General features: G+C 32.4%; 2 protein-coding genes across 2 annotated transcripts in view; both read left to right on the top strand.

Moving 5' to 3' along the window:
- The window catches only part of KPNA5 (karyopherin subunit alpha 5), a 42,771-nt gene extending 31,102 nt beyond the window's left edge, over nucleotides 1-11,669 (top strand). Inside the window, exons 11-14 of the mRNA XM_026002430.2 lie at nucleotides 1,217-1,342; nucleotides 1,946-2,073; nucleotides 5,264-5,442; nucleotides 8,204-11,669. Of these exons, the coding sequence (XP_025858215.1) occupies nucleotides 1,217-1,342; nucleotides 1,946-2,073; nucleotides 5,264-5,442; nucleotides 8,204-8,391 (621 nt within the window). The 3' untranslated portion in view covers nucleotides 8,392-11,669. The remainder of the gene's footprint in view (nucleotides 1-1,216; nucleotides 1,343-1,945; nucleotides 2,074-5,263; nucleotides 5,443-8,203) is intronic.
- Nucleotides 11,670-12,452: 783 nt separating this feature from the next.
- On the top strand, nucleotides 12,453-13,551 carry LOC112922767 (methylmalonic aciduria and homocystinuria type D homolog, mitochondrial-like). The gene is given in 2 exon segments (XM_026002429.2): nucleotides 12,453-12,791; nucleotides 12,794-13,551. Coding segments are annotated over 2 exon segments (1,011 nt in total). The 5' UTR covers nucleotides 12,453-12,467; the 3' UTR covers nucleotides 13,481-13,551.
- The last annotated feature ends 1,430 nt before the right edge of the window (nucleotides 13,552-14,981 follow it).

The raw sequence follows: 14,981 nt of genomic DNA, 5'->3' as shown, positions 1-14,981 counted from the left end.
CGCTATAGAAGTTTAAAAGAGATCACTGTGCTGAGAAATCTTTGTAGATTCCATAAAAGAATTGTAATTAAAACTATATTTTAAAGGTGGAGAAGAACTTAAGTAAACTAGAAGATTTATGTGAACATAGGTACAGAGGCAGACATGTGTGATTTGTATTTAAGAAACATTCAGCCTGACTGGAGAAGGAACTGGTAGGGTTGATTGATAATAGTTTTAACGTGGAGTTGGTTGGAAGTGGGAGGGCTTTTTATAGTGGATTGAAGACCTACTTCAGTGAATTCAGAGAATGGAAGGAAGGATGGCAAGAAACATTTTCTGGGTTAGTAACCGTGTGTCTATCTGTGTTTTGGAGGATGGTGAGATACTAGAAAAGATATGATATCAAGATTGACCTTAGTTCTGGGGCAATCTTTCTTGAAGATAGGAACTTAAGCTCTGATGTTAAATTTTCGTTTGCCACCATAAATTTATTCTAATTTACATATTATTTTTCAGGTTTAATCTTTTCAAGTTCTATTTAGATATATTAGTTAAGTAGTTGGTCCTTGGTAATTGATAGTTATTAATTTAAAATAGCTCTTTAAACAAGAATACTCTTCTAAACATAACATTTTCCAGCAGAATTTTGGTGTACTGCTTCATACATTCTTCAGCAAGTAAATTTAATGTAAATTATTGCGGGTATTCCGAAAATAGGAACATAATTATGCCATGGAATGAAGAATGTAAAGGGACAAGGCAATACATATTTCTTTACAAAAGAAAAGTGGAACAGTAAAAAATTTTAATGAAAAGTAATGTACTTATTCTACACATTGAGGTCTTACCAGTTATGGAATTAGGTACTTTCAAACTATTTGATTTTTTTTTCATCATTTCATTTGGTAAAACTAGAAGTTGGATTCTGACCAGTCACTAAATCTATCTTGAAATTTTTGTATCAATTGAATTCTTAAGTATATTTGTAAACTTGAAGGACACACTTCTGACTGTCCTGCTTATTTGCATTTTAGTGGTTTGACAGCACTTTACTGCAACAAGTTTTGGCAAGATGGGACAGTAGAAGATAGCAAGTACCTAAGTTTTACTTTGAAAGGAAGTTCTTTTTTCTTAATTTAGTTTTTCATGAGCGATTTTTGTATTTCTAAATTAGTCTATCTTTGTGTAGTTTTTTGCTATGAAACTTTGTTTCCATTTTTGATTTTTGTTTCAGGTAATCTTGAATTGTTCTGCATTACCATGTCTCTTACATTTGTTGAGTAGCCCTAAGGAATCAATAAGAAAAGAAGCCTGCTGGACTGTTTCTAATATCACTGCTGGAAATAGAGCTCAGATTCAGGTAAATATCTTTCAGATCTAAGAAAACAGGAAGATCTCATAAGTCAGTTTGGACAAAAGTTACCATATTATCAGTGATTTTTTTTTTTTTTTTTTTTAGTGTTACTTAAAAAGATTCTTGAAAAGTATTTTACAGAACATGGCCTTTTCTCCTCCAAAATAATAAGATTTATTTATAGTAGTTTGGTAAGGAATCGTGTGATGTGTGTATGTATAAAATTGCCCACAGTGCTAGATACATATGACTAGTCTTAAAAAGAGATTGATTTTTATTAGTTTTAAGTAAGTTAGGTAATAATATTCCTCTCAAGGCTTTTAAGTGATGATTTTTTAAAGTCTTATTAGGCTACTTGAATCAAAAATTACTTATCCATTTTGATCAAGTTATCTTACCTTGTACGTTTATCATCCTTTTAAGTTTATATTCTATTAATATATTTTCCAATCTTGAAAGTATATGAAAGTTTATTGAAAGATTAGAAGGATTTCCAAAGGTGTTTCCAAAAAACTCTTTTAAAGCCAACGGGTCTTATTATTTCTCTACTTATTAACATTTTTAAAACAGCATTGGAGTTGTTTATGCTGTATCATTTTTCCTTCTCAGGCTGTTATAGATGCAAATATTTTTCCTGTTTTGATTGAGATTCTTCAGAAAGCAGAGTTTCGCACCAGAAAAGAAGCAGCTTGGGCTATAACTAATGCAACATCAGGAGGCACTCCAGAACAAATAAGGTGTGATACAGAGTTTTTTTATTCGATTTCAAATGTGAACAGAAGGGGATCCCTGGGTGGCGCAGTGGTTTGGCGCCTGCCTTTGGCCCAGGGCGCGATCCTGGAGACCCGGGATCGAGTCCCACGTCAGGCTCCCGGTGCATGGAGCCTGCTTCTCCCTCTGCCTATGTCTCTGCCTCTCTCTCTCTCTCTCTCTCTCTGTGTGACTATCATAAATAAAAATTAAAAAAAAATAAAAAAAAATGTGAACAGAACAAAATGAAGTACTACATACTTTTTATTTGTTGATGAAACTAAAACATTATTTCTAAGTCCGTTTAGTATGCATTTTTATTTTTTATTTTTTTAAAGATGTTATTTATTTATTCATGAGAGACACAGATAGAGATGCAGAGATACAGACAGAGGGAGAAGCAGGCTCCCTAGAGCCTGATGTGGGACTTGATCCCCAGACCCAGGATCACGCCCTGAGCAGAAGGCAGATGCTCAACCACTGAGCCACCCAGGTGTCCCTTAATGTGCATTTTTAATGTGAAATGAAAGCATTTTGTTACATCAGTTATATTGTTCATTCATAGTAGGGTTTTTTTCTTTTTTTCATCAGTAAAGGATAATTAACATCACTTGCCTTGGCAGACTATTTCAGATTAAAAATCTGAAAAAGAACAGTCTGTATTAATTTAAAAAATATACTATAATGGACATTAAATATTTTGTATATCATTAGAGTCACATACATATAACTTTATTATATAGGAATGGCTGGTTTGAACATCCACTCACTTAAAGTAATTATTAAAAATAAAATTAAAAATAATACTGAAATAGACATTTGTTTGTATAGTGATGTTCTCCTAGTTGGTTGTTAGCCTTACCTGCAGGTGGTATCTTTTTTTTCTCTATACTAGTTTTCTTTTTTTCTTTTTTCTTTTTTACAGTTGGTTTTTGAATCTAGGTCTTTTGTTATTTGTTTACTTGTTTCTTTTACTGACAACATAAGTAGTAGATACAGGGGCTTTGAAGTCAGGCTGCTTTCAAATCCTGTTCCCTGAATAAAAGTTGTGTGACCTTGACAAAGTAATTTTACCTGTCTCATCATCCACAGTTGCGTCACATTTTCAAATGAATTTGGTTAATGGATAATCAGTTATGGTAGTTTCTTGATAATTAAATGGAATTCATATATTGAAAGTGCTTAACATGATGCCTGAACGTTAAGTTCTCTGCTGAGTTTAGCTGCTATTATCATTATTATTTGTAATCATCAACTTTTATGACCAGAGTTGTTTCCTAAATTTCTTTTTATCTTGTACTTTTACTCTCTTTTCCCCCATAGCAAGGTTCTACTTTGCACTTATATAAAAGTCTGACTTCCTGCAGAATCTTCTTCTATGGATTTGTCTGAAACTCAGGACTTTTTAAGTTTCTGGAAGTGACTGTAGAGGGTATTTTCTAAAGAGTGTTTAATTTATGTCTTAATTTATAAAACAAGAAGTCAAGCTACTAGCTATTTTACAAATCACTGAGAGGATTTTGAAATATACCTGTTGTGAGATCTTTGTCTTTTTGCCTTCATTTATACTATTATCTTGATGTCTTAGATTCATATTTCTATATATTGATTACATCTTTTCTGCTTTTTATTTTCCACTTTCTTTCCATTACATTTCAATCTCATTATATTATGAATATAAGGAGTAATAAAACAAGATCTTCCCTTTGTTCTGGTTTGCATTTTTTATAAACTAATATTTATCTGCTTTGTGAACGAAAGTTTGTTCATCTACAAATAGTTGTATTTTTTCAATTTGTTTTCATTATTATGTCTAGTCTATATATTATTACCTAAATTTATTGGTATGAGTCATGTGTCCAAAATGAGATCATTATTTTTTCTAGCCATTTTTGCCATTTCATTAATTCTACATATATGGAAGGAAATCTTGATCTTAGATTAATTTCAGCATGCATACCAATAATATTTGTTGAATGTTTGATATTGCCAGTTGTACTAATTCATTTCAGTTATTGAGTGCCTGGAGAATATCAGATACTTTCATATATTTTTTGTCCTTTAACTCCATACCTCTGTGAGATTTATTCAACAAATATATTGATTAAAGAATATAGCAAGTGAATACTCTAATGAAGGTATATACTTTTTTTAAAAAAAAAGAAGAGTGGAAACTAACTTTTGAATGCTTAACTGTATTTTTACAGCAACCCTCTGAGCTTGGTACTGTTATTACCCCGTTTTTAAGATGGAGAAATTGAGGCACAGAACACTCAAAGTCATACAACTAATAAGGAATGCAGTTGGAACTTGCATGCAGTCTGGCTTTAGTACATGTTTTTTTCCTTTAGCCTTAATGGACTTTTTGCCAAGTAAATAAATCAGTTACTTTATTTATGTTATAGAGAATGGAAAAGAAGTGCTAAAAACTATAAAAGAACAGAGTATTAAAAAATGAGTGGAAGGGATGCCTGGGTGGCTCAGCAGTTGAGCATGTGCCTTCGGCTCAAGGCGTGATCCCAGGGTCCTGGAATCAAGTCCCACATCGGGCTCCCTGCAGGGAGCCTGCTTCTCCCTCTGCCTGTGTCTCTGTGCCTCTCTGTGTCTCATGAATAAATAAATAAAATCTTTAAAAAAATGAGTGGAGTAACTTTTGTGAGAAATGTTTATTAAAATTACTCACAACATAGGCTGTTTTGCTCCTAGAAGCCTACTGTATGCTTCTGAACACAGGAGATATTTTAGAGCATCAGCTATGATTGTTTTTGTGGGAAATTTGACTTCGATGTCACTTCTCCCTATTTCTCTCTCCTCCCATATGACCCCAATGTGTGTGCATAGGCTCACATTTTAAAAAAGAAAGCACCTTGAAGCCACTATTCATAGTATTCATATGCTGTGCAAAAACAGGCCCAAGTACCAATTTGCTTGCATGTGTATTTTTGTAATATTTGTAATATTACTTATTGCTAATTGTGTTAAATGAGAATAGGAGAGTAAAAAGTTTTCTTGTTCTTATGTAAGTGCAAATTAAATGTTTTAATGTTTGAGTTTGTATAAGAATATTTTTCTTAATTGTTTATATAACATCACTGAAGAATATTTGCTATAAATAACATTTAAGTCTTTCTAAATGTGTTTTTTTTCTCTCTGCTTTTTTTTTCAATTACTCTGAAGGTATTTGGTAGCTTTAGGTTGCATTAAACCACTTTGTGACCTGTTGACTGTTATGGACTCTAAAATAGTCCAAGTGGCTTTAAATGGACTTGAAAATATTTTACGTCTTGGAGAACAAGAATCTAAGCAGAATGGGATAGGCATTAATCCATACTGTGCTCTCATTGAAGAAGCATATGGTAAGCAGTGAGTTCAGAATGTATCATATAAGTAAGTCTTTTTGTTTTTAATTGACATATAGCATTACAAGTTGGTCTCAGGTGTGCAACATGATTCAGTGTTTGTATATATTGTGAAAGGATCAGGATCACCATCATAGTCCCCATGCAGTACATTCTATCCCCATGACTTATCTATAACTAGAAGTTTGTACCTTTTGACCTCCTTCACCCATTTTGCCAACTTCCCCCACTGGCAACCACGAGTCTGTTCTCTGTATCTATGAATTTGGTATTTTTTTTGTTTTTGGATTTCACATATAGGTGATATTATATATATAGTATTTGCCTTTCTCTGTGTGGCTTATTTTATTTAGTGTAACGCCCTCAAGGTCCATCCATGTTGTCACAAATGGTAAGATTTCATTCTTTTTTATGGCTGAATAATATTTTATTATATTCATATATACTAGTTTTTTAAATCCATTCATCTGTCAGTAAACACTTAGGGTTGCTTACATACCTTAAATGCCACTGTAAATAGTGCTGCAATGAACATGGGGATGCAGATGTCTTTTCTAGTTAGTATTTTTGTTTTCTCTGGATAAATATCCAGAAATGGAATTTCTAAATTATATGGTAGTTCTGGTTTTTTTGAGTAGTTTAATTTTTGAAGAACTTCTATACTGTTTACCACAGTGGCTTTACCAATTTATATTCCTACCAACAATGCACCAGGGTCCCATGTGCTCCACATCTACACTTGTTATTTCTAGTCTTTTTGATAATAGTCATCCTAACAGATGTGAGGTGATTATTTCATTGTGGTTTTGATTTAAATTTCCCTAATGATTACTGATTTGAACACCTTCTCAGGTACCTGTTGGATATCTTTCTTCTTTGGGAAAATGTCTATTCAGATCCTCTACCCATTTTTTAACCAGATTGCTTGTTTTTGGTGTAGAGTTGTATGAGTTCTTTTATATATTTTGGGTATAAACACCTTAAGCTATATGATTTGCAAATATTGTCTCCTTTTCTGTAAATTGCCTGTTCATTTTGTTGATGGGTTCCTTTGCTGTGCAGAAGCTTTTTATTTTGATGTAATCCTACTTGTTTATTTTTACTTTTGTTGTCTTTTGGTGTCAAATTCAGATGTCAAGACCAGTGTCAAATAGTTTATCACCAATGTTTTCTTGTACTTTTGTGGTTTCAGATCTTAAATTCAGGTAATCCATTCAGGGCATGTTTTTGTGTACAGTATAAGATAGTGGCCCAGTTTCTCTTTTGTATGTGGCTGTCCAGTTTTCCCAGCACCATTTATTGAAGACACTGCTCTTTACCTATTGTATGTTACATTCTTTGCTCCTTTGTAGTAAATTGATTTTATATGTGTATTTCTTTCTGGCCTCTCTGTCCTATTCCATTGATTTGCTTTTTTGCCAGTAAGTTTTGAGAATTCTAGCTTTGTAATATAGTTTGAAATCAGAGAGTATGATGCATCCAGCATTGTTTTTTTCTTAAGATTGCTTTTGGCTGTTTGGGGTTTTATGTGGTTCAATATAAATTTTAGGATTGTTTGTTCTATTTCTGTGAAAAATGCCATTCGTTTTTTGATAAGGATTATATTGGATCTAAAGATTGCTTCGGGTAGTTCAGACATTTTAGCAATATTAATTCTTCCATTCCATGAGCACAGAGTATCTTTCCATTTATTTGTATCATCTTCAATTCCTTCCTTTTTATAGTTTTCAGTGTGCAAGTGTTTCACCTCCTTTGTTAAATTTATTCCTACGTATTTTATTCTTTTTGATGCACTTGTAAATGGGATTATTTTTAATCTCTCTTTCTGATAGTTATTGGTGTATAGAAATGCAATAGATATTTGTACTAATTTTGTATCCTGCTCCTTTACTGAATTGACTGATTCGTTTTAAGTTTTTTTGGTGGAGTCTTTAGGATTTTCTATATGTAATACCATGTCATCTGCAAATGGTGATACTTCTTTTTTAAACTAGATGCCTTTTATTTCTTTTTACTGCCTAATTGCTCTGGCTAGAACTTCCAGTACTATCCTGCTATAATACAATTGAAGAGGTTTATCTGTAATTAAATGAAAAATATTTTCAGCATCACCCAGACTTAGTGGAGATTTTTCTTCTTGTAAGCAATAAAATAGAGTGAGTGCTCTAAATTCTGCTTATCTTATAAAAATAGTTTCACTTATAGTTTGTACTTTTGGTATATTATACAGTAGCTTCATTGGATTTGTAAATAGTACTCTATTCCATACTGATCTCCTCTGGCTCATTCTCTGAGAGAATGTGTGTGTTTTTTGCTCACTTTTTAGTTTCTTCATTTTGTTTTGATGCTTTTCCCTTTTTGTGGTTTTTATAAAGAGCAAAATCAATCTGGAAAGGACCTGTGGAGTACAGAATCTGAAATTGTCATTCTCTAAACTTTTTTAGAGAAACCAAACTTATTTGGACAAAATCATAGCAAGGTGGAGTCTTTGATCTTTTTATTCCCAAGCCTGTGTTACTCCCTCATACCACACTGTCTTATGTTCTCATTCTTGAAATTTAAAACATAAGTGGTATTGTCTATCAGCATATGCAAAGATTTGATAAAAATAACAACCCCCCATTGCTGATGGACTGACAGATCCTATTAGTTCAGTATTTTGGTTCAAATATTTGATGAAACCTGGATAACAATATATATGTGTGTGTGTGTGTGTGTGTGTGTGTGTGTGTATAAATATATATGTTTTACATAACAGGTCTGGATAAAATCGAATTTTTGCAAAGCCATGAAAATCAGGAAATTTACCAAAAGGCTTTTGATTTGATTGAACATTACTTTGGTGTAGAGGAAGATGACCCAAGCATTGTACCTCAGGTGGATGAAAGTCAACAGCAGTTCGTTTTTCAGCAGCAGGAAGCACCAATGGAAGGGTTTCAACTTTAACTTGTTGGGGAAAAATTAATGGCTACAAAGGGTAATTTCAGATATCACTTCTTTGTTACAATGTCAGTAGGAATGTTTGATGTGTTTTTACTTAGAACAGAAAAACAAGTTGATGCACTTTTAAAAAAAGCAAAACAAAATTTCCATTCAGATGCAATTTTCATTATAGTTTTGTTTTTATTTTAGTGTACCTATATTTGTGTTTTTGTTTTATCTATTTTTTGTAACTATTTCGTGAGCAATTAAATACATATGAAATTATTTAATAACTTAAGCTTGAAAAGGAGAACTTTGGTAAAGTATTACATATAATGGTTCTGAATTTTTTCTAGCATCTTGGAAACTGCACATTAGCAGTACAGCTGATAATTGCATTTGGCAGTAAGTCTGACATGCCCAATCTACTAAATCTACCTCTATCTTGAAGCAAAAACAAAAAAGCTTCAGAAGCATGAAATAGTGTAAAAGCTAAATTAGAATGTGAAAATATCTATTACCTTAAATTATAAATCACTGTGCTGTAGGTTATACTTTGCAAAAAAAAAAAATTACAACAGGAAAAACCTGTAAGATTTATTTATAAAACATAGAAGTATTGTACTGATAATCAATTAAAATGTGGCAATTGTGAAGAGAAAAGCTGTTCTTCATGTTGAACACATTAAAATGATTACACAACATTTAAATATTTGTGTTTTTAACATGTAAATGCTATTATATTAGTATATTTTGTATTTTGACCAAATATGCTACCATTTTTGAAATAGTGTTTTATTATTTTTTCACTCTTCATTTTAAAAAGCATCATGATAGAGATGCCATCATGAATCTAAAGTAGTGCTGCATAGCAAAAATAATACTGTAATTCTTTCTCTGATTTTTTTCAGAGCAGTAATTGAAAAGTTTCACTTTTTGTGTAATGATAAACTTAGGTACTTGAATGGCAAAATTATCCTGAAGAAATCACCTTGTTATGTGTTAAATTTTAATAAATGACTTAATGCTTAGACACTAAAGGATGACACTAATGAAAATTGTTAAGGATTCTTTGATATAGTTGAAATATGTATTATGGATTTTTTTTCATTTTTCATAATAATCAGAGGGCCATACTGCTGCTTGTTGTAAATCAGTGTATTAAATTACATTTGTATCAGATTGGTCAATATAATGTATGTGTTTTATGTATTAACAGCAAAAACCTCTTCAAACCATGAAGCTTTTTAAAAAAGTTTCAATAGAAAAAGTATATATTATTTATTTATAGATGCATATGTATATGGTGTCTGTGTGTTATTCTCACAGTGCTGTACTTGGTAGAGCTTTCCAAGCAGATATGGTACTGTTGAAACTCAGTCTTTTCATTTATAGTTAAATGCAGGCTATTTACATTTCCAATTATATACCTGAAATACTTATTTAAAAATTAGTATACAATTGTTTTAAGATGGGAGGTAAAGCATTTTTGATATGATTCATAGTCTATTCTGTAAAGAAAGATTTCATTTATGATAGCATTTATAATGTTTCTGCTGGAAATCAGAGGCATGTTACGAGAAGAAAATGTATATAGGAGTACTTTTAAATTGTATGACACTTTGTAAATTATGTATCATGAAACTATGCTTTTGGCAAGACACTTAAAACCTACAGCCCTAAAATACAGGTTTAAATGGTGTCCATAATGCTGACTGTATCTGCCAAACCTCTTTTATATATTGTTAAGTAGAGGATTGTATCTGTGCCCTATTTATTGTAGTGGAAGTTACAAAGTTTAGTATAAAAAGCTTTTTTTGTGGTATGTATATTTAAAAGAACAGGGTAGTTCTGTCCAAAATTACCAAATTGATGGTGAATTTATGAGATAAACATTTTTTTGTGGTACAGATGGTTCCAAGTATCAGGTAACAGGGTATTCCACTCTTTCTAATCAATTGAACTTGATAATGCAGCATAATTCATAAACTAACCAGCTGTGCCTGCTTTTATTTTGAGGACCCTGTAGTCACATAACTATCTAAGCTAAGTCTTTGAAACAAATAGTTCTTATAGAAGGAAAAATAATATATATATATGTCTATACACCCATACACATAAAAAATGATTTTTGAGGGGACAATTTTTAAATTTTGCCAGTAAAACAAATCTTGTATCTCTAAATACAGAATATGGCCATGTTTTAAGCATCTAAATATAAAATTATATTTAATTTCTTAGATCTGTTATTTGGGTAATTAATTTAATTAGATTTGAATTCAGGAGGGAGTATCTAATAGTTGAGACCAGCTATTGACATGCTGATGACTTAATTGAATCAAGAGTAGCAAATACTTTGTTATTAAAAATTTTTTACATATGACTACTCTTTTCAAATAAAATATTTATTAAAAAGCTCCAAAATGTATTTCATTAATCTTCACTCACCCTTACGGAAAAAAAAAAATTCTTTTTTAAACTTGCTCTCCTAATGAGATATTTAAATTGAATAGAAACTGTGCCAAAAAAAAAAAAAATTAAAACATACTGTAAAAAGGGGAAATGCATGCAACATTAATGTAAAAATCAAAAAAACACTTGAAAGAACCTTTTACATTTATTTAAATTCATTGTTTTATTTTGTCTAAATTTTAATTTGTACTAGTTAATCTATGCAATCATGCTTACTTGTTTTGTATTTGCAAGTACTTGACTCAGTAGCCTGGTGTTTTTAACAAGTTTTATTTTTAAAGGTGTTTCTAGAACTTAAATTTTTAGTGTCATTTTTTTCACTTAACTGGTTGCACCAGAACAAGAAGGCAAAACAAAAACAAAAACAAAAAACAACAAAATCTGCTGGCACAAAAATAACATCATTTGGTACCTGTAAAACTTTTTTGCAAGGTAAAGGTTGATTTATTGAATAAAGGACTAAAAGAAGCATTACCTTTGCCTCATATTTTTTCTGAAAAGGAACATTATGGAAAAGGTAACTAATAAAGGTCTTAGTGAGCTGTTCTGAATTCAGCTATCTACTGGCTGCTTTGTGAAACTGTGAAATCAAAGTAATTGTTAACCTTTACTCATTTTAGTTCATAGCATTACTGTTTTATGAAATGTGACATATTAGGAGCCAATATGCTAGGGCTCTACAAGGATAATGTGTCTTCAAATTCTGAATTGGGGAGCGGGATGAGGGGAGGATATTCTTGCCTAACTAAACCAACAATTGAGCAGTATGCAATATTATGAAATGTTACAGCACTATATTAAAAATAATAAAATACTATTTTACAATTGCATTTATATAAATGTGTCAGTTTTATTTGTTCTCACTTAGGATGGTGTATTCCTGATGGAACAAAAACAGATGCTCTCATTTGCCCCTCCACTTTCTAAAACCAGATTGTTGTTTGTAGCATATCTGATAAAGCCATATTTATATGATAAATATGATAAAGCTTTTATTTAAAAACTTGTATGTTGTGCTATACAACAAATTTATCTTTGTATTTCGAGCTTTGGCAGTTAGCATTCACATGTTTTGAGATTACTTTTTCCTTTTCTCTCTCTTTTTTTTAAGATTTTATTCACGAGAGAGAGAGAGAGAGAGAGAGAGAGAGAGGCAGAGACACAGGCAGAGGGAGAAGCAAGGCTCCATGCAGGGAGCCTGATGTGGGACTCGATCCCGGGTCTCCAGGATCACGCCCTGGGCTGAAGGCGGCGCTAAACCACCTTTTCTGCCCTCCTTTTCTGTTATTTTAATTATTTAATTTATTTAATTATTTCTGTTATTTTAATGCAATACAGTGCACTATTTAAGGGGTAAAGTTTTAAATGTGATAAATAGAAATCTGAGAGAATATCCAATTTAACTTACTAATGAACTATGGGACACAGGGTACACACTGTAGCCAAGCCTAAGCCTTCTAGCCTAGTATTTTTGTTTTCTGCTGCTGCTACTATATTTTTTGCTTTGCCTGGCTTTGTTTCCTTCAGTATTTGAAACTAAGTTTAATCACAGAATAGTGAAAGTGATTGGATCAGTTATTTTTGGTACCTTACTCTCAATAAGGCAGTCTGCAAGTGCGGGGCCTGGTATGGACGGCTTCCACTGTGTCAGACCCTCCGAATGCGCCCGTCTGGGGGCCGCTGCGCTCAGAATAGAGCTTCACGGAAGGGACGATCTCTGGCGTCCACCCTCCCCGCCAGAAATGGCCACCGTGCTCTGTAACAGAGCCAGACTGGTTTCCTATCTCCCGGGATTTTGCTCTTTAGTTAAAAGGGTTGTCAGTCCCAAAGCCTTTTCAACTGCAGGATCTTCAGGTTCTGATGAGTCTCATGTGGCCACTGCACCGCCAGATATATGCTCTCGAACAGTATGGCCTGATGAAACTATGGGACCATTTGGACCTCAGGATCAGAGAGATTCCAGCTTCCTGGGAACATAGGTTTTGATTGTCATCTCAATGGGACTACATCACAAAAGAAAAGCCAACTTCATAAAACTTTACCTGATGTTCTAGCAGAACCTTTATCAAGTGAAAGGCACGAGTTTGTGATGGCACAGTATGTGAATGAATTTCAGGGTAATAATGCACCTGTTGAACAAGAAATCAGCAGTGCAGAAACTTACTTTGCAAATGCTAAAGTAGAGTGTGCGATCCAAACGTGTCCAGAATTGCTGCGAAGAGAGTTTGAGTCCCTGTTTCCAGAAGGAGCCACCAACAAACTAATGATTCTCACTATAACACAGAAAACTAAGAATGATATGACTGTTTGGAGCGAAGAGGTAGAAAATGAAAGAGAAATGCTTTTAGAAAAGTTCAGTAATGGCGCTAAGGAAATTTGCTATGCTCTTTGAGCTGAAGGCTATTGGGCTGACTTTATTGACCCATCATCTGGTTTGGCATTTTTTGGACCATATACAAACAACACTCTTTTTGAAACAGATGAACTCTATCGACATTTAGGATTCTCTGTGGATAATCTTGGCTGCTGTAAAGTGATTCGTCATAGGCTCTGGGGTACCCATGTGGTTGTAGGAAGTATCTTCACTAATGCAACACCAGACAGCCATATTATGAAGAAATTAGGTGGAAACCAACAGTAATGTCAATTTATTGGCTGTACTATTGATATGTACCATTTGGGTTGATCTATAAACACTGTCAAAAGCTTCAATTTTTAAAATTTACTTATTTCTGGGTATTTATTTCAACATTTATGAATTTACAGCATTGGCAAATGGTATAATTTTTAAATCTCAAATGTTTATTCATACTATCATTGAATACATGTTGATCACATCCACATCGTATAGAATGTGATAATTAACATGTAACCAGGACATGATCTCATATTATTTCTCCCCTTTATTGGAAAAACTTTAGTTTTATTTTTCTCTAAAAATAAATCAATCACACATTTGGTTATGAAAAAAAAAAGGCAGTCTGCAATTTTAGTGACAAATGAGTTCCTGAAAATGTATGAAAATAAAATGTAGAAGTCAAACAATAGACTTTATGCAGTGGCATTCCCTCCCCAGAAATTACTAAGTACATCCTTTAATGTGTTTTTGCTCAATTTTATATATGTTCTTTAATTTCCTTTCCTCTGGTATTTGAAGAGTTGACTTAAATTCAGGAAACACACGATTCCCCCCTTTTACCATATCAATTTTTATATTTGTTTCAGAAGTTTGTCTTAGGAGATATATATACATCATATCATTATTCATAGCACTTTTAACATTTCAATTTTCCATTCTGTTATTAAATAAAACCTTCAAATAATTGCGCTGGCTATAAAGCAACACCAGAACTAGAATGTTGATTGGGAGCAGCCCCACCAAATAAACAATTTGGAATGCTCAGTAGTTCATGCACAAGCATTTTAATATGGAGACAGTAGGCAGTTTAGGGAATTTAATTTGTAATGCTGAAAAGTGCCTCTTATTTAAAAATTAAATGTCTTAAACTTGTAGACTACTCATGAGGGATCTCTCCTGTTCTTTTGCATTTATGGTTGTTAACATGTTTTTAAAAGCTAAAATAGCATGACAAAATTTAATATACTCTTTAGGGTTTCAGTATGACTATTTCCTAAGCATTCCATCTTTTAAATTATTTTATTATAAAATATGCACAAAGAGAATAACGCGTAAGAAGTTTGAATAACAAAATGAACACCTACATATACACCACTCAGTTTAAAAAAATTATGAGTTCTTTGCAACCATTATTCTGGATTGTGTTAATAATTCCTATGTTTTTCCTCATTGTTTTGCCTCATGTTTATGTATCCCTAAAATAGTATCACTTCCCTGTTTTCGAAATACATAAAATGGAATATTTCACTTCACATATTCTATGATTTTTTTAGCTCAATGTTAACTTTTTTTTTTTTGAGATGCATTCATATTGATGTATATATCTGGTTCATTTTCTTTGCTGTATATACTATTCCATTTTCTGACAACATAATTATAAGGCACGTCTTCTATCTTGTTCTTCAGGATTATCATTGCATTTTCACATAAAGAATTCACTTTTCAAATTCTGTTAAGAGCCCCATAGGGTTTTGGGATGAAATTAATCTAGAGGACAATTTTG

Source organism: Vulpes vulpes, chromosome 1, assembly GCF_048418805.1.
Source record: "Vulpes vulpes isolate BD-2025 chromosome 1, VulVul3, whole genome shotgun sequence".
In the NCBI taxonomy this organism is placed as follows: Eukaryota; Metazoa; Chordata; class Mammalia; order Carnivora; family Canidae; genus Vulpes; species Vulpes vulpes.
Note: the sequence above shows the minus strand (reverse complement) of the source record. Positions and strands in the feature narration are given on the sequence as shown.